The sequence below is a fragment of the Haliotis cracherodii genome, unplaced genomic scaffold (genome assembly GCF_022045235.1).
Source record: "Haliotis cracherodii isolate W230 unplaced genomic scaffold, xgHalCrac1.p SCAF_5, whole genome shotgun sequence".
In the NCBI taxonomy this organism is placed as follows: domain Eukaryota; kingdom Metazoa; phylum Mollusca; class Gastropoda; order Lepetellida; family Haliotidae; genus Haliotis; species Haliotis cracherodii.
Genome location: NW_027266308.1, coordinates 44,661,480 through 44,687,781, shown reverse-complemented (window position 1 = coordinate 44,687,781; position 26,302 = coordinate 44,661,480). Strand labels below are relative to the sequence as shown.

At 37.9% G+C, this 26,302-nt stretch overlaps 1 protein-coding gene across 1 annotated transcript in view; it reads right to left on the bottom strand.

The window, feature by feature from the left end:
• Positions 1-26,302, bottom strand: part of LOC139441947 (mitogen-activated protein kinase kinase kinase 11-like) — a 44,603-nt gene that overhangs the window by 13,039 nt on the left and 5,262 nt on the right. Inside the window, exon 2 of the mRNA XM_071222696.1 lies at positions 3,219-3,399. Within this exon, the coding sequence (XP_071078797.1) occupies positions 3,219-3,399 (181 nt within the window). The remainder of the gene's footprint in view (positions 1-3,218; positions 3,400-26,302) is intronic.

Genomic DNA, 26,302 nt, shown 5'->3' with positions numbered 1-26,302 from the left:
CGCAAGTTGAATTTAGGCTTTATAAGTGTTGTGCAAATGTTATCACAATTCAAACTATACAGGGAAAGGTGCATTCCGGACAGCCCATAAACATGGAGCAATATACTGACACCGAAGTAGAAGGATACATTTAGACTCAAATGATTCTGAGATACTGTGAACAATTAAAGTCAACATCTTGCCAGGGTATGAATTAACAACAATACAGCCAGGCTAGGCTTACAAGTTTAAACTTCACTCAAGTCTCAACTCTTTAGTATACAAAGACATTCTAGCAAGTTTACCAGTTCCTTTTTCAGAGACTTAAACATGACAGTGTGCAAAATCAACACAAAAGGTGATAAATTGTACCCATGAGTGAGTGAGTGAGTGTGTTTTTAGGCCGCTTTTAGCAATAATCCACCAATATCACAACAGGGGACACCAGAAATGGGCTTCACACATTGTACCCATGTGGGGAATCAAACCCAGGTCTTTGGTATGACGAGTGAACACCTTTACCCACTAGGCCACCCCACCACCCCTGTACCCATGAGGAACATGGAAACAAGTCAGGTTTTCTACATGACATCAAACATATACTACTCAAAAGAAGTTAAGGACCACCCAATTCTTTTATATCATTAGTGACCTGCCATGACAGATTAACTATTGTAATTTGAAAGAATCAGGAGATCCTTAACATCTTATGAGTAGTATATCAACCACAGGAAAAACTACATGGCTCTAAAAGCACCTGTCACTTCTTCATTGTTTTGACCACCTAAATAGACACACGACAAAGAACACCTGAACACAAAGCCTCAACCTGACTCCCACACAGCTGTAATACAGCCCATCTCTGATTAAGTGATTGATAGCGATGCGCTTTTGTCATCTTCACCAACGCATTTATATGTTTGCACAGTTTACCCAGATAAACATGAGGCTGTGTTCAGTGACTGTAACCCTGCAACTCCTGGCTCACCGATCTACTGGGACTAACTTGCTGTATACAATCAGAGTGAGATCGGATTACAACTTCACAAGGAAGTCTCATGAAGGGTCAGCACCTCAAAGATGGATGAATGCACAATGTATACCACCTAATCTTTTCCAACAACTATAAAGTTACCCGTGTTTGTATTTGTCATAACCTGTGATTCATGACATATTTATTGAGAGTTTTAATGGATTTTAATCATCATATATTTGAAGAAACAAACATATAACATTCTTCTTAAAATATCACAGAGACAATGATATTTTTATGAATTTTCATCTCATTTCTCATGAATTGAGTGAGTAAGTATGGTTTTTCGCCGCTTTTAGCAATATTCCAGCAATAACATGACAGGGGACCCCAGAAATGGGCTTCACACATTGTAACCATGTCGGGAATCCAACCTGGGTCTTCGGCATGACGAGCGAACGTTTTAACCACTAGGCTACCCGACCCCCCCCATTTCTCATAAAGGTGACATAAACAATATTTGTGGTTAAAATTACAATCACCTGCTATATTTGTATAAATCAAGACAAAACTCTTGCTACATATTTCAAAAATGAGTTTCACTGAACAAATATGTACATGTTATGTTCAGAAACTATGAAATAAGAATTGCAGCTTGATTTTCATTACTTGTTCCGTCCTGATGTTTCATGGCCATGTTGGGCCATGATTAAGTCACTCTGTAGAGCACAGGCAAGGAATTTCAGTGTGATTTATGATACTGGTAGTTTTTCCCTATTCAAATCCCGTACATTACAATACAAGGATTGTCCAGTGTTTAAGAGTGTCAAGTGACAACATAACACAATAATTAATGCATACCTGAGCTGAAAGCAGGAAATAACCTACATAAATCCTAATGCTAACTCAGGATCGTCTCGCCATAAACTAATACCTGCTGCCTGTGACACTGTGTGTCTGAGATCAGATACAGAGGGGACCTCGAGGGGCTACAGGGTATTGGGGAAAACACTGACATGTCAATCTTGCTGAGGTCACATACAGACAGCGGGACCTTGAGGGGCTACAGGATATTGGGGTAACACTGACAGGTGCCAATCTTGCTGAGGTCAGATACAGACAGAGGGACCTTGAGTTGCTGGGGGTATTGCGGATAACACTGACAGATGCAAATCTTGCGGAGGTCAGATACAGACAGGGGGACCTTGAGTTGCTTGGGGTATTGGGGGTAACACTGATCAGATGCCATTCTTGCTGAGGTCAGATACAGACAGAGGGACCTTGAGTTGCTGGGGGTATTGGGGGTAACACTGATCAGATGCCATTTTTGCTGAGGTCAGATACAGACAGAGGGACCTCAAGGGGTTGCAGGGTATGGGGGTAACACTGGCAGATGTCAATCTTGCTGAGGTCAGATACAGACAGAGGGGACCTGAAGGGGCTACAGGGTATTGGGGGTAACACTGACAGATGTCAATCTTGCTGAGGTCACATACAGACAGAGGGGACCTGAAGGGGCTACAGGGTATTGGGGTAACACTGACAGATGTCAATCTTGCTGAGGTCAGATACAGACAGAGGGGACCTGAAGGGGTTGCAGGGTATTGGGGTAACACTGACAGATGTCAATCTTGCTGAGGTCACATACAGACAGAGGGGACCTGAAGGGGCTACAGGGTATTGGGGTAACACTGACAGATGTCAATCTTGCTGAGGTCAGATACAGACAGAGGGGACCTGAAGGGGTTGCAGGGTATTGGGAGAAACACTGACAGATGTCAATCTTGAGGAGGTCAGATACTGACAGAGGGGCCTTGAGGGGTCGCAGGATGATATACAGATATAAACAGACAGAGGGGACCTCAAGGGGTTGCAGGGTATTGGGGGTAACACTGACAGATGCCAATCTTGCTGAGGTCAGATACAGACAGAGGGGACCTGACGGTGTTGCAGGGTATTGGGGTAACACTGACAGATGTCAATCTTGCTGAGGTCACATACAGACAGAGGGGACCTGAAGGGGCTACAGGGTATTGGGGTAACACTGACAGATGCCAATCTTGCTGAGGTCAAATACAGACAGAGGGGCCTCGAGGGGTCGCAGGATGATATACAGATATATACAGACAGAGGGCACCACGGAAGAGACCAATATACCAGCAATAACAAAGCAATTGGACCCATTGCTATGAGCCGAAGTTTCAACCAGTAGGAACCCATGTTCAAAAGAAATGAAAGCAAGGAACATGAAGTAATGACAACATACCTCCACACATCACTGAACTTCGAGAAGCGTGATGACTTGATGACTTCAGGTGCCATCCAGGCATACGTCCCTGCCGCACTCATCCTTGTTGTCTTGTCCACCTCCCGAGCTAGACCAAAGTCAGTGATCTTGAGTGTCTTGTTGGACAGGTCATCCACATTGATGGTCTCCTTCAGTAAGACTGGAACAAATGACAGGATTGAGTAACATCAAACACAACTTCATACTACACGAGTAGCCTGGTCTGCATTATATCTGGCCAACATTTATTCCTGTTGGATCCAACACATCGCAGTGGACTGTCTAATCAGGCACTCTTAGGCACTATCTATAACCCAGCATTTTGTTCCGATCCGACATGATGCTAGTTTAGACAAGTGTCCACTGTCTATTTCCTGAAGCCACTGTCAGTTCCACATGTTTTGTGCAAGGACCGGACGAATGGTTGTGGGGTTGCCTTATGGTTTTGGCTTTTGCTGGGTTTGATTCCCCACATGGATTCAAACGCTACAGACCCATGAAGATCTGGGGTAGAATAGGTCTTCAGCAACCCATGCTTGCCGTAAAAGGCGACTATGCTTTTCAACCAATCAAGGATAACCGACTGATATTTTTAGTCTGTTTACTCCAGAGACTTCAGTGAATGATTTTCAATTTGAAAATTTCAGAATCTAATTCTATAAAAGAAAATATTTTATTGATTGCATATTAATAGTGAATGTCACAACATGTCATTAGTTAGAGATCAACAGTTGTGCCAATAACTTTTGAGTCTTCGTGGCCGAACCCGTCTGTTGGCAACATTTTTAAAAGCTTTTAATGTTAATATATGTGATATAATGACCCAAGCATTCAAGATAAAGTCACAGAATGTTTCAATATTTTGAATGCAAATTAGATTTTAAATATTATTTCCTTTACAAAACTGATAATCATGAGTATATTTATTATGAAAAATAACAATTTATCAATGCATCAGTATAAGGTAACCTGAAAGTGATAAACAATAATCGATCACTGGAACTTTCCTCAATATTGGTAAAAGCTGTATGAAACCCAACTCGGTGCAACCAACACAAGGTTCATCTACTAAAACATACTTCAAGAGACCTGTAAAGCTCGGGGTTAGAATAGATCTACAGCAACCCATGTTTGTCATAAGAGGCGATTAAGGGGATCGGGTGGTCATGCTCGCTGACTTGCTTGATGCATATTGTATCCCAGTTGTGTGATCGATGCTACATTTCACTGGCTCGTCTGGTCCACACTCAATTTTTAAAAAAACCTGCCGTCATGTAGCTGGAATATTGCTGACTGCAGTGTAAAACAACAAAACAAAACAAAACAAAACATACTTCAAGGCCTATCAATGCAAGATGTGAGTGAGTATGGGTTTACGCCGATATTCCAGCAATATCGCGACGGGGGACACCAAAAATGGGCTTCACACATTGTACCCATGTCGTGAATCGAACCCGAGTCTTCGGCATGACGAGTGAACGCTTTAACCACTAGGCTACCTGACCGCCCCTGCAAGATGTGAACACAAGGCACATGCCTAGCTGGTCTGACAGTTCTTCACACAGAACAAAAGCTGTATTAGGATACAAGTCAACCATGACACATCCAATATACACGGCTGTGCTTCCAACAACTGGCAGCCCCATACAACCTGGCTCTGTAGCCAGTTGGCACAAGCAGCCAGGGATTGATGACCCACATTTGGGTGGTACGGTTAAGTCTGAAGTAGACCATTGTACGGACCAATCAACTGCAATTACAACCTCAGAACACACAATTGTGAAGACGTATCCATGAATATATTTCATTATACACTAACCCTGTATCACTTGTCTACCTTCATGCCGACATGATGTCCAGACAGTTCAGTGTGTTTAACACAAAATAGACTAGATTCAAACACACACATCTGTTACCTAAACTGTTCAATTTTAAGCTGCTATTTAAGAAAAGTAGTAATTGTGATGAGTATTTTACATCTATAGAGGTAAATGCTGATGGCTCTGATCATAAAAGCAGGAATATTAATATGACTAGAGGTATCAGATTTGTTCCTATTTTCGGCCATCGACAGAACGCTATCCAAAATATTCTGAACTGATTCTTTTCATGATTGGTAATAATTAGGATGTCCTATCAAAAACTGATAAAATAATGTAAAAATTCAAAACAATACTCAAGCTCATTTTTGATGGGCATAGATGTTAAAGAATCAAATGGCTGATAAGGGGCAAGGTTTAAAGGCTTGAATATGTTGTATTGTAAGCATAGCAAATTTCATTTAAAGGTGTTGATATGTTTTTGTTATAAGCAGTACATGGTGAAGGGATATGTTCGAGAAAAGAATCTTCAAATGTATGATTGTTCCATTCTCATTATCAATCAATTATTAATCTAAGCAGCTGCTGACATCTACTTAAAGATAGGAAACTCCTCCATACAGATAATATATACAGGATATTCGGGTCACAATCAAATGTCCCCACTTGAAATATGGATATATCCATAGAACCTTTGTGTTTTCATTCGAATAAGAGAGGCCTTTAATTCAAGTTTTCAAAAATGTAAATAAAGAAATACAATTTGTTCTTATGTGAAAGTTGAAGTGTGAAATGTGTACATGAAAGCAAAGATTGTCCATAAGGGTTTGGTGTAACAAGGATCTGCAACAACATACCTATCAATCATAATGCCAGTAGTCAGACAGCTTTATGTCCCTATAGAAAGGTCAGCACATGGTTCACAGACACCCCTTGTTCACGATAGCTAATATTTACTTTCACAATCCTATATTACAACATATTCACAAAATTATTTGCTCAAGTTTTTATACTGCTTAAATTCTTGAAATAAATCCTGTCTGTTTTCTCACTTAGTTGTTACATGAGAAACTAGGCAACTGGGCCAATAAGATGAGCTACAGAATAGAGGTAAGGGCCTGGAGCTCACCCTTCTTAAATACATTGATGAAACTTGTACTAACCTCAAACAGTGTTTAAAGTTAATAATGAAAGTCAAGGGGTCTTTGTCACATATGAGAAACATACAACCCCACTGTGGTATGGGCAGCGTTAGAAATTGGCACTAGTCCTGTAGTCCTGACCAAACTGCCCAATAGTAAAGGTATCCTAAGGACTAATTGGCCCATTTTATATATATGTTATCATTATAAGGACTAGTGGACAAAAACTGTTAGTTTCTAACCCTGTATATAATGGGTGTGGCATGGGTGTGGCATAGCTAACACGATACACAGTCACTGACAAGAATACCCACCCTAAAGACATTGCATTCATTTCTACTGGCAAAGGATCTCCAACCTGTACTATTTATAAACATTACAGACTAAAAGTAAACACGGTAAGCATGATGACTGCTTCAATAAACAAGATAAACTGGATATGAAGACATTACCGACAATCAACTGAACGCCCCTTTGAATGACTGGAATGTGTTGCCCTTGATATCAAGATTGTGGCTAACACTAGCTAGCTGCTGCGCATACTTTCAACAGTTTCAATGGAGAAATATGTCACCCTACCTGCCCATCAAAAAAGGCTCACTGACAATACATCCTACACATAGTCATTGTCCATGCATCAATAAAAATGTTTCAAGAACCAAATGCAGGAAGTATAAGTTGACATAGCCATTTGTGGAAATAAAAGAGGGACCACCTGATGTCTATGTCAGTCTACATTTAGATGCTGTGATGTAAGTAATGTATAGAATTGAAGGAATCATTAACTGCAAGGCAGATATTTATCAAATAAATATAAAACATATAATATTGTAAATACAGGAAGCAAAATTTCGGGTACCATATTTCATAAATTTACAATATGTTTGTGTTGCAAATTGCATATTGTATATATATACTTTTTAAATATCATTCCTTGTTGTCACTGTGATAATGTCTAATTTTTCTACATGCTTTCACCTGTGGTTATATTTTCTTATGTACATATTTATCTTAATGTTACACATATATTCTTTTTTTTTCATATTTTAGAGCTAATCGGCTGTGCGATATGAATTTCCCTTGGGATTATAAAGTATTATCTTATCTCTTATCTTTCTTATCATAATTTGTTAATGAATCCCATACAAATCTGTTGGCTGGCATGTACAGATATCATGACATCACAATGTTAGATGTGACATTACTGGCTTGTGAAATCGTGTGTCCCCTGATCATGCTGATACCTACAAAATCTGTTATCCCTGTTCCATGGGGTCCTTTTTACAACACACCGTGACACCGCCAACTTACATTATTCACAGCAACAACAATCATATTTTCCTTAGTTTCATTTTTTACAAGTCTACACAACTAGATAAAAATATCCCCAAATGTGAAAAAGTATTTTCATTTACATCAACTGCTGTCATCGAAGCCATACAGAGAGCTAGCAATACGGTCACTTTCATGCATAAATATATATTATCGTGCATCTCACAGTCGCAGTTTAGTAGCATATCTATACAATTATGCAAAACATCATGTAAAGCACCAGTCTGATCTGATTTCAGTGTTTGTTTAAAAATTAGAAAAAAAGTCTGGTCGTGTGATGTGCAAATTAGCCTGTGGCAGTGGTGTTGTTAGAAATTATGTGACTGCTAAAAATGATGAATAATTAGAAACTAGATGCAACTTTTAAGATATTACATTATATTTTCTTCAGAAAATGTTTATAAATTAAGTTCAGGTAGGTAGTTGTGGTATTTTCATTAAAAAGCTAGATATATCAATTGTTGAACTGATCACCTGACATGACCGACAGAATAACAAATGTGTTTTGAGAAAAAATATTTGAAGTTAATTTTACAAATCAGTAGATGAAACAAAGAAGTGGTAATAAATCATCATTATCACAGCAAAATGAAGGTTAGTTTTGTGATTTCAGGGTTAGAAATTGGCACTAGTCCTGTAGTCCTGGCCAAACTGCCTAATAGTTAATACATGTATATCATAAGGACTAGAAGAAATATGCCATTTTCAAGTGTTTTGCTATTTGTTATCATTGTAAGGACTAGTGGACTAAAAATGTTAGTTTCTACCGCTGGATTTATGCTTATACATCAGTGGACTTAACTACCGGTAATTTACGGTCATACTGTTCCGTTGCACACTTGACTGGGGAAAAAGGGTCTAAAAATTATGAAAAAGGGTGTATTCAGGACAAAAGAGACTCCAAGAATCGTCCTTTATACCTCTAACCAAGTGAACAATCAAACCTTGTTTGCCTGCATAACTAGTACCGTATTCATGTGCTTTCAAAATTAGAAATAGGGGTCTCTTTTTAGAATATTATTTAGGTGAAAAACAACAGAGTTGAAAGATCATAAATTTCGTGGTTTATGCTGACAGCCTGAAATGTTTATATACGACAGATATATTTTTCCAGAATTTAATTTCCCACAATTAAGGATGCATATAACACACATATTATACACAAATAAATAAGTCTTGTGTACATTGATCAATCAGAAGGGGTGCTAATTGGGATTGTTCACTAACCAATATATTAGCAAATATCGCTGTTGGCGCTTATTACGTCGAATACGGTATACCCAGTAAAATATATGGCTACTCCACATGCATTTCAGTTGAATTCATGTACTTAATAATCATGAATAGTGCATCAACAGATTGTGATCAGTTTACCAATAGTCCGTTTCAAGATATTTTATTATCAATCATATGATGTCATGATAATTGATAAGGAAATAGTAACCTACATGATGAAATAGTAACCTACACAGAATATCTTTATACAAAGTTTGTTCAAGGAGACAGTCTTCCATATCACCTGCATGATCCTTGCATGCTTATAATTGTAAATAAATAATTTTGATTTCTGTAAAAATGATAGGTAGCAGTACCAACTAGCCTAATACACTTGTAAAGTTTCATGGAGATATGATAAAAGCAGAACCCTAACTTGAACATCAAAGGAACCAGTTCAGCACTTGCCTTATGTGCATATAAAGTGTGTTAGAAATTGGCACTAGTCCTATAGTCCTTGCCAAACTACCCAAAAGTTATGGCAGCGGTAGCAACATTTATAGTCCACTAGTGCTTACAATGATAACATATAGCAAAACACTTAAAAATGGCAAGTTTCTACTAGTCCTTATGATACTTTAACTATTGGGCAGTTAGGCAAGGACTAGTGCCAATTTCTAACGCTGTTAAAGTATCCTAAGAACAAGTAGAAATTTGCCATTATTAAGGGTTTTGCTTTATGTTATTATTCTAAGGACTAGTGTACTAAAACAGTTAGATTTTATTGCTGTTTGTGAGTGCTGGAGTTAGTGAGTGTACAAGCAAGCAGTTAACACAACAGTCAGCAATATTCACAGCATCATTTAGTACAAATAAGAAACAGCCTGGCTGACGAATATTAATCTCAAAATACCTTCTGTCAAGATTCTGATAGAATAAATTATCAACACACCACCAGTGTCTGTGAAAGCTTATCTTTCCATTCAAGGTGACAAAGCAATTATCTACCAAACAGAAGGAACGATGTGGAATGCTGACAATGGGAATCCAACAATCAACAATAACAGACCTGAACGTTCCCACAAAGATCTCCACCACCAGTACTCTCGTCAGCAAGTGCACGTCCATATATTCACGACAGAGTTCACTACAAGCCTTTTCACACCTCCTTGCTTTCTCTAATCACTAGCTTCAGGTAATGTAATGGTTATAGTTAACAATAAAGATTTGAAATATTCTAGACACTGTGCACACTCTCATTTATTCCCATTACAATAAAAGCTATGGTTCAAGTGCTCACTGTGCCTTACCATCAATGTGTTTTGTCCACGATGTGTGGTTACTGTTTAGGAAGCACATCATGTACCTGCACTGTATATCTGCTTTGTCATGTTCTCTCCAACCTCATACACATCATACAGCAACTGGTTGTCACTACTTAGACCATTTTCACAACTGGTATCATTCATACATTCCCTCAAGGGAATTCTGGAGCTGTAAGGTTCCAAGTACCTTGTATTCTTTATCACTTTGAATTAATTTAAACCGTTCATCAGATCTGTCAGGGCAATCCATGATAACCATTTAATTTTGTCCCTTATATCCAACATCATGGAACAACTACCTTCAGAGCATGATCAAAGGACATTTTTGTTCAGAAAATATAACAATGCAATAAAAATAATTCATGGAAACTCATTTGTTTTGTTTGTTGTTTAACGCCGCACTCAGCAATATTCCAGACGGCGGTCTGTAAATAATCGAGTCTGAACCAAACAAACCAGTGATTGACATCTTGAGCATTGATCCATGCAATTGGGATCCATGACATACATCAACCAAGTCAGCAAGCCTGACCACCCGATCCCGTCAGTCACCTCTTACGACAAGCATAGTCGCCTTTTACAGCTAGTATGTGTTGCTGAAGACCTATTCTACCCCGAATCTTCACGGGTCCATGGAAGCATGTAGCCAATATATATTTTAGTTTCACATTCAGAAGTATCTGGATGGGAAAACAGTAAGTGTATTTATTTGATGTATCATTTCATATAATTTTGCGTACATTGTTGGTGCTTCGCAAATTAAAAGGCATATGAATATTGTGAACTAAGGGCCAGGTGGCCTTCAATTCGTCAATAGAATCGATTGATCGAAAAATTTTGCCCCGAGATATCATTAGTGAGCAAGTTAAATTTTGTTTTAACACTGCTTTGAACGTTATTTCTGTTTTATCACAGCACGGCACGGCAGCTTGTTGCTGAAGGAAAGTGATGCAGGTATTTTGATGCTTACCACTCATGAAGCCGACAAGCGTGGGTATGGTACTGACAAACCTAGAAACATAATCAGGTGAATCTAGAATTCCAACCCATGATCATATATTCCTGGCACACTTATGGGATACAACTCTGCCAGGCGTATTGTGGCACCTTATAGCAATAGGCAACTTCATGGTCCGTGCTTCCTACTAGACATGATTAACTCAGATAAATACTGTAAATCGTGAAATTAATGCATCTCCAATAGAATGTGACCGCTGGTCCCTAGCCAAAAATGTGACTCAATATGAATGCGACACCCCCTCCTCTCAAACATCAGTGGATGTATATAGAAAGAAATGTCCTCTGTCAGGTTTATAGGAGAATCCTCACTTTAATCCAACCTTACATTAATCCAATCACACACCAAAGAGCACCGCTTATTAGCGCTGAGTAGAGTACTTCCTCTAAAACGATACATGCGCTGGCTCACGTCGGCCTTTGACGCAGTCGCAAAGAACAAGGACACCGTGTTGTGTGGGTGACGTCTGTCTGGACTTGCAGGTGTGATCAGTGATGACATAAGTGAGTAGAACTCGTCTTGACCCAAGCAGTGACAATTCACAGGATGTAATTAGAGTTTGAATGACATTTGTTACAAATTCTGCTCAATAAACAGTGATGTTGAATACATAGTTGTTTGTTTTCAGCATATGTCTAAGTTTGTATTTCTGCTATCTAAAATGTCTTATTGTCGATATAAATGCGATGTTTAATAATGCGAGCAAAGGCCAATCGCATTTTTCACTTTTAATTCACCCTCGCGTTAATTTCAAGATTTACAGTAACTAAAGACAAGTACTAATGTGCTGAAATAAACACACAAGTTTTGCAATGATACATAAATAAATAGGAAAGGAATAGGCATAAAGAATGCACCAGAAAAAAACACTGGTCCCTCAGACAAATACAAAACATCAAAGTAAGTTTTCACGATTCCACAAATATTCAGTAAATCTTTTTCCTTTCATCTGAGGAGGAGAAATAGTTCATACTTTCAACAAGCAAGTCAGACCACATGATTCTAAAATTACTGCCATGTTTAATGTCTTTTGTCTACCGTGTCAGCATATTTCTCTCACCCTGTCAATACATATCAATACAGCATGAAGTGAATTGCATATTGATGGCCAATCCTGTATTGAGGTACCAGTACACTTGTTTTCTAGTTATTTGTCACACCTTAGACGAGGAAGACGTTTGACAACTGTGTTGGGCATACATCCAAGGAGATACATCAAATGGAATGTTTTCCTAAGCCTGTACAATCTTGTAGTTGTACAGAGATGCTATACAGATTTGCTAAGAGCTTCTTAACTCCATACAACTTTCTTCTCCAGTCGTTCGGAATAATGTACACATACAACATACCTCCAATTAGTCCTACCCTTATTATTTCAAGAGGTGGGGTGAAATGGGCTTTGAAGTCACGTTCAAGTTTATTTCACTTATATCGTGATGCGCTACTAGTCCGGATTAATGCCGGTTTTATACTACAGTGCTAGCCCTTTGAGATACCATGCCCCAATTTAACATGGATACACAACTCAGACACAATATACTGACTCCAAGCTGACCAGTTCTTGTTTTATTCCCAGAATGCCGAGCTACAGGCAGGGTAACGACAAGTAACATCTCTTAACACACTTTGATATGATGCGGCCTGGGGATCAAACCATATAACTTTAGCTCTCTGGACAGATGCTCTATCCCCTTGTATTTTAAGACATACCGTATTCGATGTAATAAGTGCCCAGGGCGCTCTCAAAATTAGAAATAGGGGGCTCTTATTAAAATAATATTTTGGTGGAAAAAAACAGAGTTGAAAGATAAATTTTGTGGTTTATGCTGACAGCCTGAAATGTTTAATTGCCCATAATTAAGGGTGCATATAACACACGAGTGTGTAGTATATGCAAATAAATAAGTCTAATGTACATTGATCAATCGGAAGGGGTGCTAATTGGGATTGTTCACAAGCCAATATATTTGCAAATATCACAGTGGGCGCTTATAAGAACGGGGCGTTTATTATGTCGACTACAGTATACACAGTACAATACACGGTAAATCAGGTTCCCAGTCACACAGTTAAATATACCCATATCAATTCAGTTCACAAATTCATAGCAATGGGCTATTGAACATTCAGGAAAATGCCCAGGGTTAGTTTTGTTTGTTTGTTGTTTAACGCCTCACACAACAATATATACAGCTATATGACGGCAGTCTAAATAATCAAGTCTGGACCGGACAATAAAGTGATTGACATCATGAGCATCGATCTGGGATACAATGACATGCAAGGCAGACCACCCGATCTATTTTACGGCAAGCATGGGTTGCTGAAAACCTATTCTAACCTGGGTCTCAGGGATGGACACTGTCAGGGAGGATGGAGGAGCAAAATGTGATTGTATCAAAAATTAAAGAATTATCACAGAATGTATTGCCATGTCAGAGAGATTTCTTATAAAAAACACACAAAAAACCACTGAATTTCTGCATCTGGACTAGTTGAAAAGCCTACAAAAGTGGCACTGTTTTTCACTCAACAGCTGTCACAATGAATTATGCTTGGAATCTACAACTCCTTCCCTTCCCTTGCATCATGTATAACAAAGACAACATATCTATTTACACACACATATTAAGCAAACCACCTGTAGAACACTGAACAATACAATTATCTTAGAAACCCACAATAACTGTAATGAGTTGTCGGAGTACCACTACTAGGCAAGCTCAACAATATTCCAGTGGTATGGCGGTGGTCTGTTTACAATCAAGTCAGGACAAGACAATCCAGTGATTGATCCATGCATTTGAGATATGATGACGTGATCACTAAGCTATACCAATCCATTTAGTGGCCTCTTACAACAAGCATAGGTTGCTGGAGATTTATATTCCATTGGTTTTGTTGCCTTGTAATAATAGTGAATAAAAGCCTACACCTATATGCCATGTAGAGCAAGCACATATATATCAAGCATACATTGTGGATATATCAAGCATACATTGTGCATATTCCTAATACAGGATATTTACCATCACCAAACACACTTGCCTGATAACCTCTATATATCAAGCATACATCATATATCTATGCATACAGATATATACAGGTATAGGCAAGTATATACAAGTATATGTTACATTAATATCAAGTATATGATATAGTGGTACCAACAAAACATCTACCAGATGCAACAAAGTTGACCAGCATGATCAAGGGTAGAAACTTACCTGCAACACCTACTTGCATTATCAACAAGCTGAACAGTTACAATTTAACCAATATACAATCAACTAGGTGAAATTATCCAATAAGGTAGATGTGTTTTATTTATTTGCTCATATTTTCTTAGAGATTTCAGATCTGAAGCAAGGTGGTACATCAGTACAAACAGTGTTCCTGCTGGCTTTTGAAACCGCTGGGCCGGGTGGACTGGCAACTCTAAAAATTACAAGTCCCACCCAATCTCTGTCAGTGTCAGTCCCAACTTGAACAAATAGAAATCGTATGAAAGTTACCTGTTTTTAATTTTTAACATCAATTTCAATGCAGTGTACTTTCATTTCTGAAGTAACTTATTTAGATCTACTCGTCATTCACACAACGTCCAATAATAATCTTCTCTTTAATATAATCTAATATATCTAAGGCACTACAAATAGATATTTAACCTTGATGCAAAGCAACGTATAAGTTACTTGCACTAAAAAAAGACAATGGGAAACCCGGCTGATAACAGACAAGCTGACTTCGTTCAAAAAATATATAATTTATTGACTATCATCAAGGTTTTGTTCAACAATGAAGATTTACAAGATACCATATTTGCCGGTCCACAGGGACTGGCAGTCACAAGAATTACCAGTTCCAGCTTTATTTTACCGGTAAAAACTGGTAATTACCGGTAACCAGGAACACTGACAACTGACCCTGCAATGGTCTGCCTGTAATACATACTACTCAAAAGAAGTTAAAGAACACTCGATTCTTTCATATGACTATAGTTAATCTGTTCAGGCATGCATGACAGATTAACTATAGTGACATGAAAGAATCAGGTGTTCTTCAACTTCTTTTGAGTAGTATACTCCAACTTTGGTAGGGACATTTGTGTTATGTTTTGCTATAAAGAATGTCCTCTATGAAATATTGAGTACAATAGTTTGCAGTGAACACAGGGGTCCTGACTGAATACAGCAAGCAACATGGTGACTGATAATGATATTGTCAATCCAGTACAAGCACATAAGGATGAAATTGCTGGCTTATACTTCTCTTGTTATCTATATTGAACGGACACTTATATGACACTGACAGAGTAACTAGGGCAGATTAAACAGATACAAGTGCACTTTACTGCTGAGAGTGCTACCACAACACTGTTTGTACCTAGACGACCTAATACAGATATCGTCTTGGAGAAGCATTTCAACGTTTCACTCTAGTGGTTGGCATTTCAAGAATTTCGGTTTTGGTTCTTTTACAGCATGTACAGGAATAATCTAAGATAGCAGTCTGGAAACACTGAAAACATGGAATGTTAAGTAAACAACATTTGTTTACTCTCTTAACAGAATTATTTTCAATGTTTTCAAAATAGCTGAAAATAATCAGATGTTTAAAACCAAATGTTATTTATTTACCCATAAAGAAGGTAAACAAATTCGACAGATTTTACTGTTGCTCTAACAGACATGAAGATCAATGTCAATTTTCAACTTGTCCAACAATCTAACATGTTGCAGAGCCTGTTTTTACATCCTATCACTTAATTCCATGACAAAACAACAGTTCATGCTAATTAATATTTTGTTTCTGAATGCCTATCAAAATTCTGTAACTTATTACCAGGTATCACTAATTGAGCCTGGCCTCCCGTTTACCTATCAGTGCTAATTTAGTCCTGATTTCCCGTTGTCCATAACTATCAGTGCTAATTACTGTAAATGTTGACTTCCATTGTCCATTGCTAATCACCTATCAGCGCCAATTATCTGCTTGTTTCCCTTGTTAGTTTCTACCTTTTGACATCTTAGTACTTTTGTTGTTCTTACGTGTACATATATATATGCTCTCTGCCTCATAGCATTTATTCACCTGACGAAGGAGTAAGCACATACTCCAAAATGTTGTGTTCCTCATAATAAAGAAGTTGACATCCATAAATTCTCTTCCTTATGTGTATCACTTCTAGATGCCTTTAAAAGACATATCACACAGTATATTTAAACAACAAGCTGACAAGTTAAGAAGCTGACAACACAGATTGTCAAGCAGTACGTTGGTAAGACAGTCTGACCCATTTATTGTAAAACTTGTCTACCTATCTCCAACTCCTCTCATCTCCAGTTCAACATAACTTGGCCGAGATGGGAGAAGTATACTGTTGAAACCTAAAGAAGGAGAGTAAGAATGAAAGCATATAAACTAGTGGTGGGACTATACACCGACACATCGGTGGATCACGATTTTTTACTTCTCGATACAAGTATCGATCACAGTTGCACTATAAGAAATATTGATTCTGACCTGAAATGTTTGCTTAAATAACTGTTCCACTAAACGCTAATCAGTCGTGAAAGTTAATAGTGAAAACATACATATTTTCATTTGTTGTGTCATATTTCACACTGCCTACTGTAAATCGTCAGTGTGCCAGGTATTTGGTCATCCTCTCTATGAAAAGATGGCTTACACACCACAGATAAGAGCACATGCAAGTATCATGATACATATCGGATCATGGGCAGGGTATTGTGATACATATCGGATCACACAGTTGGTGTATGGTCCCAGCCCTAATATAAACTGTGTGTTGCATGTTGAATTGGGAGGCCTGCCTACTACCACCCACTGACTCACATTTCAGTCGCCAGTAGGAAAGGTATGTTGACTGGCTGATACCATCTTGCCATTCCCAGCCCTAGCCTTGTCCCTTCTAATCAACTCATCTTGCATTTGCTCGTCCCATGATGAACACCAGACATGTTGACTACAGTTGAGTTGTCAATACGAATGCATTTTTTCTTGATTGATTTTCATCATTTTTACAGGTTAACATTTTTACTCCTGGTATATGACAGTGATCTGTATATAATAAAATCTGGGCCAGACAATCCAATGAACGATACTGTGAGTAATGATCCATGCCTTCAGGAAATGAGGACAAGCTATCCATCAAGTCACCGAGATCCATAAGGTCACCTTTTAGGGACCGACCATTTCATATTCTTGGGGTGGGCCTGAGATTTTGCACCGAGATTAGACATTTTTCAGGTACAAGCTACAAAACCAGATACTTTTTTATTCAGAACTATAAGCCTAAATTTCTTTTTGTTTCATGATAACACCTTGCAACAATGTATTTTTTGTGGCAGGCAATTTCGGGGGTTTTCAACAGTCTGAAGCATATTTGTTTTTCTTAAGATTTCTACCACTGAAATGGTGGGTCCCTTGCTAACAGCATACAGGTGACTGGGGATAAATTCTATTTCTAACCTAGAATCCCTACTGTGGACATGTTTAACAAAAGACAAGATAAATTAGAGTGAGTGAGTGAGTGAGTGAGTGAGTGAGTAGGGTTTTATGCAGCTTTTAGCAATATTCCAGCAATATCACGGCTGGGGACACCAGAAATGGGCTTCACACATTGCACCCATGTCGGGAATCGAACCCGGGTCTTCAGCGTTACGATCAAACGCTTTAACACCTAGGCTACCCGACCGCCCCAGATGAATTAGACATAATTATGGTACTGACTCATAAAAAGAAGAATGCATGGCTTACATATATAATTGTAATGTTACATCAGTGCGTCCTGTAGATGCAAAATAACAGCATCATTGACAAATAAGGTATAGTATGAACTGACTTGTCTGTTCCCAACACTTAGGAGTCACCAAACCCAAACTTAGCTCTTAGCATAATTTTCAGTTGAATAAAGTGTTATATATGTACTAAAATTAGCTGAGCTTACTAGTGGCTAAGCAACATAAATCATAAGTAAAATCATAAGTAATAAACACTGATGACATGATCATGTTCATACAACCACTGATTACTAAATAAACAAGTCATCATAGGCTCCACTTAAACCATTGATATCTGTTACCAGCTAATTCTTTTAAGCTGCTGCTTACACTTAAATCAATGATAACACTTAAACCAATAACAGTTACACGTAACGGTAACACTGAAAACCGCTTCATTTCCACAATTATAACAATACCAAACATGCTCTAACTGGTGCTAGTTATCACACATTCATTGCACCTAGAAATTAATTCTTTGCATAATATTTCCATAAAAATCGTCAATTCATCCAAGTTTTCTCCACGTCTCTTTGCAAGTGCTGTAGTGGCTGACGGAATATTCAGTCAATAATTCATTCTTGACAGTTGATTATTGATCTGCAGCCACGTCTAATTGATGTAGAAAAAAATGTTTAAGAACTTGAAATTTATTCTTTTGAAATATTATTTCAATAAACATTACTTTGATAATGCAAAAATAAAATCTAATATAAAATTACTAAAAATCATTACAAAGTGGAATTGAATTATATTACGTCAGTACACATGGCAAACTGTTTCTTTCTCCTTGTCCGCCATAAGGTGTTTAAATATTAGATGATGTCATACCACACTTAATACATCAATAGTGTTATGCAATAAAAAAAATTATGATAAGAATTACAACTGATTATCAATGTGAGGTGAGGTGAGGTGGTGTTTTTCGTCGTGTTCAATATTATTTCACTGATATAGCCAAGCACATGTATGGATGAGTGTGGCTGCTTGTGCTCGTCCAGATTCTTGGTGACTTTATAGTGCTAGCCCACTGAGATACCATGCCACAGTATAACATAGATACCCCACTCAGACACAGTGTACTGACTCCGAGCTGACCTGTCCCCAAAATGCCAAGTGCCAGGCAGGTTAACAACAAGTACCATCTTCAGCGTCATTTTGTATGACACGCAAGGGGATTGTACCATGACCTTCCACATGGGTCAGTCACTGTGTAGACTGTCTAATAATTGATGTGAGAAGTCCTACAATTGAAATGAATATTCAGAGCGATAATGACTCTACTCGTTCTGCACAGTAAGATACAGCTATTACATCCACCAGGATTCTGACAGGACCATGAAGGATATATTTATGTTCAAAATGAAGGACAAACATCAAGAAGTCCATGTCATTAACCTAATGTTTAAGACAGAAAGAATTAGAGGGACCCATGAATTAAAGTACAACAGCAGAAAACATGAAGAGCCCAGGATCCTCTTTAATTAAAAAAAATAAAATTCTTATTTGATGTGTCAAGTTACCGAGGTTTCCCCATACACTCTGTTGGCTTGTACATGATACGTCATGACACCAACACCATCAGGCCTATGTATACTACTCAAAAGAAATTAAAGAACACCCAAGTGGCCATGACAGATGAACTATAGCCATATGAAATAATCAGGTGTTCTTTACCTTCTTTTGAGTAGTATATATGCTTATGATGTTTCACACAGACTTTTTTTACAGAGTACATGTGGAATATATTGCATGTAAACATGGTAAAGGTTGCTGTATGTGGCATCCTGCCAACTGGTAAAACTGAACTGGAGTAAAGTAAACTTCATATATTTCTCTTCACATTATTCAAACTGCAGTTAAGCAGTATCAGAAATAAAGGTTGGTAATGATAACATCCATAATGATAAAGCTTTCATTTGTAACATTAGAATGTTCATCCATAATTTTAACACTGAATTAAAGGGGCGGTCGGGTAGCCTAGTGGTTAAAGCGTTCGCACGTCTGAGAAAGATTGAATTCTAACAGGTAGTTGGATGACACTAACACACACCCTACCCCACAAAAAAACCAACAAGACAAAAACCAACAAACAAAAACATAACCCACAACTCATTTCTGTCTTGTTTTGTGGGTTGAGCAAAATCAGTGGGATCAAGTGATATTATTTTGTATGCAAGTTATGCAGTATTCATGAAAACTTGACAACTGCAACACAGTACCAGCTGATCACAGCAGGCTTAGTGATTTAATTATTATTGCAAGACTGTAACACCGATCTGCTACAGAGCTGTTGCCTACCTGATGGTAAAAGTTCACAAGCACCCACTGGTCCTTCAAGGATAATAAATATACTAGTCTTGGACTAGCAAACTTATGATGAGCATAAAAAATTTTATTGGACATAATTGTCAGGCTTTGGCCACAAGTAACATTACATATCTAATTGCAGTGTAACGATGCAGAACTGTATCCCGATACAAGGCCAACAATACATTGATTTAAATCCCTGTATTGCCATACATATGGTATATAACATTACAAGTTATACTGCTGTAAAGACACTTGAATAATAACAGATTTTGAAATACTAAACGAAAATGTTCAACGCCCAGTTTACACCAAATCTCTGGGGTTTCTTGGTTGGCTAAAAAAGCATAACATTCACAGTGCCCCCTTGCCTAAATGTTTCTGCCCAACAATATTCAGGGTTGTAGAAAGAATATCAACTTATGAAATAAAAGTACTTATCAGGATATAAACAGTATATACACCTCTACTATTCAATGATACAAACTGAGATTGAGCTTACAGTACAAACTGTCGGTTGTGAAGTCAACAACAGATGTGGAAGGTCAACTGTTGGCATGTGCCTGACGACTGGTTATTGTTTATTACACAATTCAAGATGTCTTTTATAACTGGCATGTAACTATCCACTAATTGTGAGAAGAACTTGACAATGTGATAACCAAATAATTAATGGATAAACCAAGGCCATCCTCACTATAGTAGTCTGTCTTACAGACCCTGATACAAATATATCCAATACAGCCCATGCAAGTCTATAATGTTTGGCAAGTTAGATTTCTGCAGTTTCAGGAAAATAAAGAGAGTCTCTTGACCCCTATTTAATATTTTTTTATTAAGATAATTTAACTACTGCTTTTTTCTGTATGATATGTTCATTTCAGAGACTAGATGTTAGTCTATCACTGTGGTACTAGGGACAAGTGCGTTTGCATGTCCATCCTTGGAAATACTAGTTGCTAAACTGAATTTTCAAAGTTAGGGCTGTAGCTAGTGTTAAGCTTACCTTGAACAACAACTAATATATCAATGTGGAGGAATGAGATGGGGGCCAATACCATATAAAACAGTATTACAGTCACATCACGCCATGTCAAATATGTCACTTACCATTTTTGTAAAACCAATAAACAAGTATGGTGCTGGAAATACAGGAATGATCATCAGGGTGAAGTTGGTATTTGAATCATATGATTCTGGCACACCTAAAACAGGCGTGGACACCATAATCCACAGGTCATTTTGGAGTATTAGCTTCTGTAACACAACTAGATTTGGTAAGAAAACAACTGATTCATCTAAATTTTAGTCCTGGGCCATAAAGTGGATGCCTCTCCTTGCTAAAAGACGCAACTCTGTACAGCGAAACTTGGAGTCCTCAGATAATCAGTCCACCCTTACCCCAATCTTAGAAAAGCAATGTGCAGCATAAACTAATAGTCCCAAGCCTAAGTGTACTTTCGGTCGAGCAAGATCAGTTAAAACTAGACCATATATCAGTGTATACCAAGATAAAAATCTACTGAAGAAAATGCAACAATGCAAGTTCTGGCTAGTGGACTCAAAGCATCTGGCACAGGCTTGAACATAAACTTGTAGCACATTCACACGTTGACAAAAGAGTAAATGCTAATGTAACTTAGATTTGTCATAAAAAAATGTAAAAGAAACATCAAATACAACAAAATTGGCCAAACCATTGATCCAAATGGCTTTCAGATAGTAGGCCTGGGACGATACACCAACTGTGAGTATCACGATACCTTACTCACCATCCGATATGAATCACAATACTTACATGTGCTCTTATCTCTGGTGCGTAAGCCATCTTTTTCAAAGACAAGATGGCCAAATACCTGGCACAACAAATGAATATATTTATGTTTTCACTATTAACTTACATGACTGATTAGTGTTTAGTGGAACAGTTATTAAAGCAAACATTTAAGGTCAGAATCAATATTTTTATCTTCGTGTGCGACTGTGATCGATACTTGTATCAAGAGGAGAAAACGTGATCCGCCAATGCATCGTTGTATCATCACACCACTAGAAGATAGCACAGGCAAGAAGCACCATGTTTATGATATTGTTTTCACTTAAACCCTCCACACATGCCATAGCCTTTTCATTTGGCCTCATAGATATATGTCAAAATCTGTTCATATTCATGTTAAAAAAAACTAATGCAACCTTAATCTGTTAAAGGATCATTCACCTACACCATGCTACACACCACGTTTACTCAAACTCCAGATGTATTTCAAAGAAAAAACACACCCTTCCTCACATAGAAAATATCATTAAAAATCCTTTTTAAACTTCTCATTTTCCTGCCAAATCTTTGAAAAGCCCTTTCACACATAATTAAATTTTCTGGATCATCTTTAGTGTGTTTCCTCCTTGTAAATTGAAGATGATCAGATCAACAGAGGCTGTATAGGGGATCTCACACAACAAAGCTACACTGTATGATACTGAAATTACGCAGTAGATCTAATCCCCTTATTACATTCCTTAGCCATCATTGCTCAAGTGTAAATATGTGCCAGACTTCAATTAATTTGATCATGGAGGTTTAGTATTTTGCATCAAAAGCCCTTAACAGCCTTAACAGAATGCAACCAAAGAATCATTTTCTTTTTTATATTGCACCGTAATAATATTACAAAGTAGACACAATTTATGGATAACAACTTCTTTCATACTGTAAAGGCGACGTTTCGGTATAGATCCTTATACCGTTGTCAAACAGCCAGACTGGCCTTAGTGGCCTATGTTTATATATATTTTATAATAGAAAGTAACGTCCAAGACTCTTAATACAACAGTAGAAGGATCTATATCAAAACGTCGCCTTTACAGTATTAAAGATGTTGTTATCCATAAATTGTGTCTACTTTGTCATCAATCAACTTCTAAGTAATGCCTATCAAACAATTCAAAGTAATAATATTAGCTTTAAACATGTTGATGAGCAATTTGATATCTAAGGAACACACACAAAGAGATTGTCACTCGCCCACTCACACATTTTTCTTGGTATTGTCCCTATGCAACAGTATCTGGCCCAACAGGTATTTTTTATTTATAAAAATTGGAATAAATTTTCAACCAGTGCATTTTAGATAGCTATCATACCATGACAGATTAACTATAGTAATATGAAAGAATCGGATGGTCCTTAACTCTTTTTGAGTAGCATAAAATTTTTGATGGATGTTCCCAGCTGTGATGTTTGACGCAAATGAAACAATGGGACAGTGGGTTAACTGAAACCTAAGTATTGTGTTGTTTGGCCCAATCTCATTAAAATCAGATCTTAGCTTTCGCTACCGCTAAACAAAGATTTGAGGACATCCCTTTACGGGTCACGTCAGAACGACCTTTTGCGAACTTTGACTGATCAATGAGATGACTGACAAGAAATCGACATTAGCCAATCAGAAGGCAGCTTTCTAGAGCTTTACGACACTAGTTTCAAACTGGCGACTACGCTTCAAAACATATTTTGACGTATTTTTAAACTGATCAAAAGATCATTCTGGAATGGCTTATAGTTGGTCTAGATTGTATGGATATAATCATAAAACCTGTGACTGTAGTTCGGAATACCCTTTGTTAAGTATTTCTAGGTTGCATAGTTAGAAAACACATTCCGACTGTCACTTTCATGATCTGGTAAGCGACGCTCTGATTGGTTGGATGAAAGGTCGTTCTGACGTGACCCATAATGGGATGTCCTCAGATCTTTGTTTAGTGGCAGCGAGAACTAAGATCTGATTTTAATGAGATTGTGTTTGGCCTTAAGTAGAAGTCAAGTGATGCCCATCATGCCCTTGTTACTTAGAAAACACTTTCATTACACAGAAATTGATTTAACATCTCACTTAGCATTCGATTCTGCATGCTCAGGACATTTCGTTTCAGCGAGTGATTTACATTAAACATGGCTTAAACAAATTACTGTCATATCAAAGTGTCAGCAAGTGTTTTACCTTGACCTACAAAACTAGGGGTCTAGATGACCCCCACTTACTAATTCCAAGGGGCCTTTCAGGAAATATGAGGGTTCTGTAAGTTTTGTTTGTTTGATGTTTAACACTGCACTCGGCAATATTCCAGCTATATGATAATCGAGTATGGATCAGAGAACCCAGTGATTGATATCATTAGCATTGATCCATGAAATTAAGATACAATGACATGCATCAACCAAGTCAGCAAGCCTGAACGCCCAATCCTGTTAGTTGCCTGTTACTCCAAGCATGAGTTGCCTCTTAGGACAAACATGGGTTGCTTAAGACCTATCCTTACACAGATCTCCTATAAAGTAATGAAATAGTGTAGTGTAGTGTAGTGTAGTGTAGTGTAGTGTAGTGTAGTGTAGTGTAGTGTAGTGTAGTGTAGTGTAGTGTAGTGTAGTGTAGTGTAGTGTAGTGTAGTGTAGTGTAGTGTAGTGTAGAGTAGAGTAGTGTAGTGTAGCGTTAAAAATTGGCACAAGTCCTATAGTCCCTGCCAATTGTTAAGGTATCTTAAGGACTATTCGAAATTTGCAGTTCAAAAATTGTCCTGTTTTCGATCAGATTTTTCAGAATCATGCCTTATTATTGTTCATGACACAAAAACATTATCATGAGACCATATGTTTTTGGACATCATACGTTTTCTATCGCGATTACTCTCGCCATAGCGAGGGATGTGCCGTCACACAGAAATTGTAAATACTCAGATGATAGATTGATTTTAAGATAAACTTGTTGTTTATGTGATTAACAAGAAAACTATCAATGTTTCTTAAGCGTCCGAAAAACCCATAACACGGGTGATATATGTTGTATTCATTTCTAATGTGTCTGGGGCACGGGGGGGGGAAGAAGTTTAGAACAGTATATCTCAAAGACCTGGCTGGTAGCCGGGTGTGTGGAAGCAATGCCCGTTTTTAAAAGAAAATTTACTGCAGTAACCCACACTGACAGATGAACAGAAGCTGCTCACTTTTTAAACATGCTGTTTGAACAAAAACATTTAGCTGCATATTTATGTTTTCATGTTTACAGGCATCACATTTACTACATTCCTCACAACATTCATGAAAAGGCCCACACTTTTCAAGGCCCATGGGCCCACCTTAAAAAATCCAAGATTTATCACTGAATCAAAAACAAAAACCATGAACAGCCATAAAAAAAACGTAATTAAAATTCTGAGCAACGCATGTCTTTGAATCCTACTTTCTGTATGACAGGGAAATGCTGTCAACAGCTGTAGTAGTCAAGTCAAGCACTTATCTTATTGTGACAGGGTTTATGGCCAGATCGAATATATTCATCCAATCACAAACAGTATTGGATTGATTTGTTGTTATGGTCAATCTGCCATTTTTGTTTATTTGACTTATTGAATTTTGCCATTGACTTATTACACTTCTTGGTTCCAAGTCACCTTGACCTATATACTGTCTTTTGTGTCAAAATCACTGGTGTGGTGTGGTGTGGTGTGGTGTGGTGTGGTGTGGTGTGGTGTGTAAGATTTAACAATTACCATAATCAAAAGGACTTAATATTTCTTGTCAGGAATTTGGTTCAAAGAATATTATTTGAGTGTACATCGGGACGCAATATAATTTTTTTTCTTTTCTGCGTCCATTCTGCATCACGTAAAACACTGCTAAATGTGGAGTACGGGCAATGGCATTCAGAGATTCGAGTTGTAGTGAGTGAGTAAATATGGTTTTACGCCGCTTATTCCAGCAATATTCCAGCAATATCACAGCGGGGGACACCAGAAATGGACCTCCACATTGTACCCATGTCGGGAATCGAACCCGGGCCTTCGGCGTGACGAGCGAACGCTTTAACCACTAGGCTACCTGACCACCCGATTAGAGTTGTAACACTTTGATGCTGACATTCCAAGGATCATTACTGAAAATGAAACCATAACCACATGTACTTGAACGGTATTCCAGTTAAATCACGGCGTGTCAGCTTGATGTGGGGGGGAAGCCCGAAGTGTTGCAGGTTTAACACATTGACAACTTTGGTAAAACCCATGAGCACAGTTATGGTGCTGACAAACCTAGAAACATTATC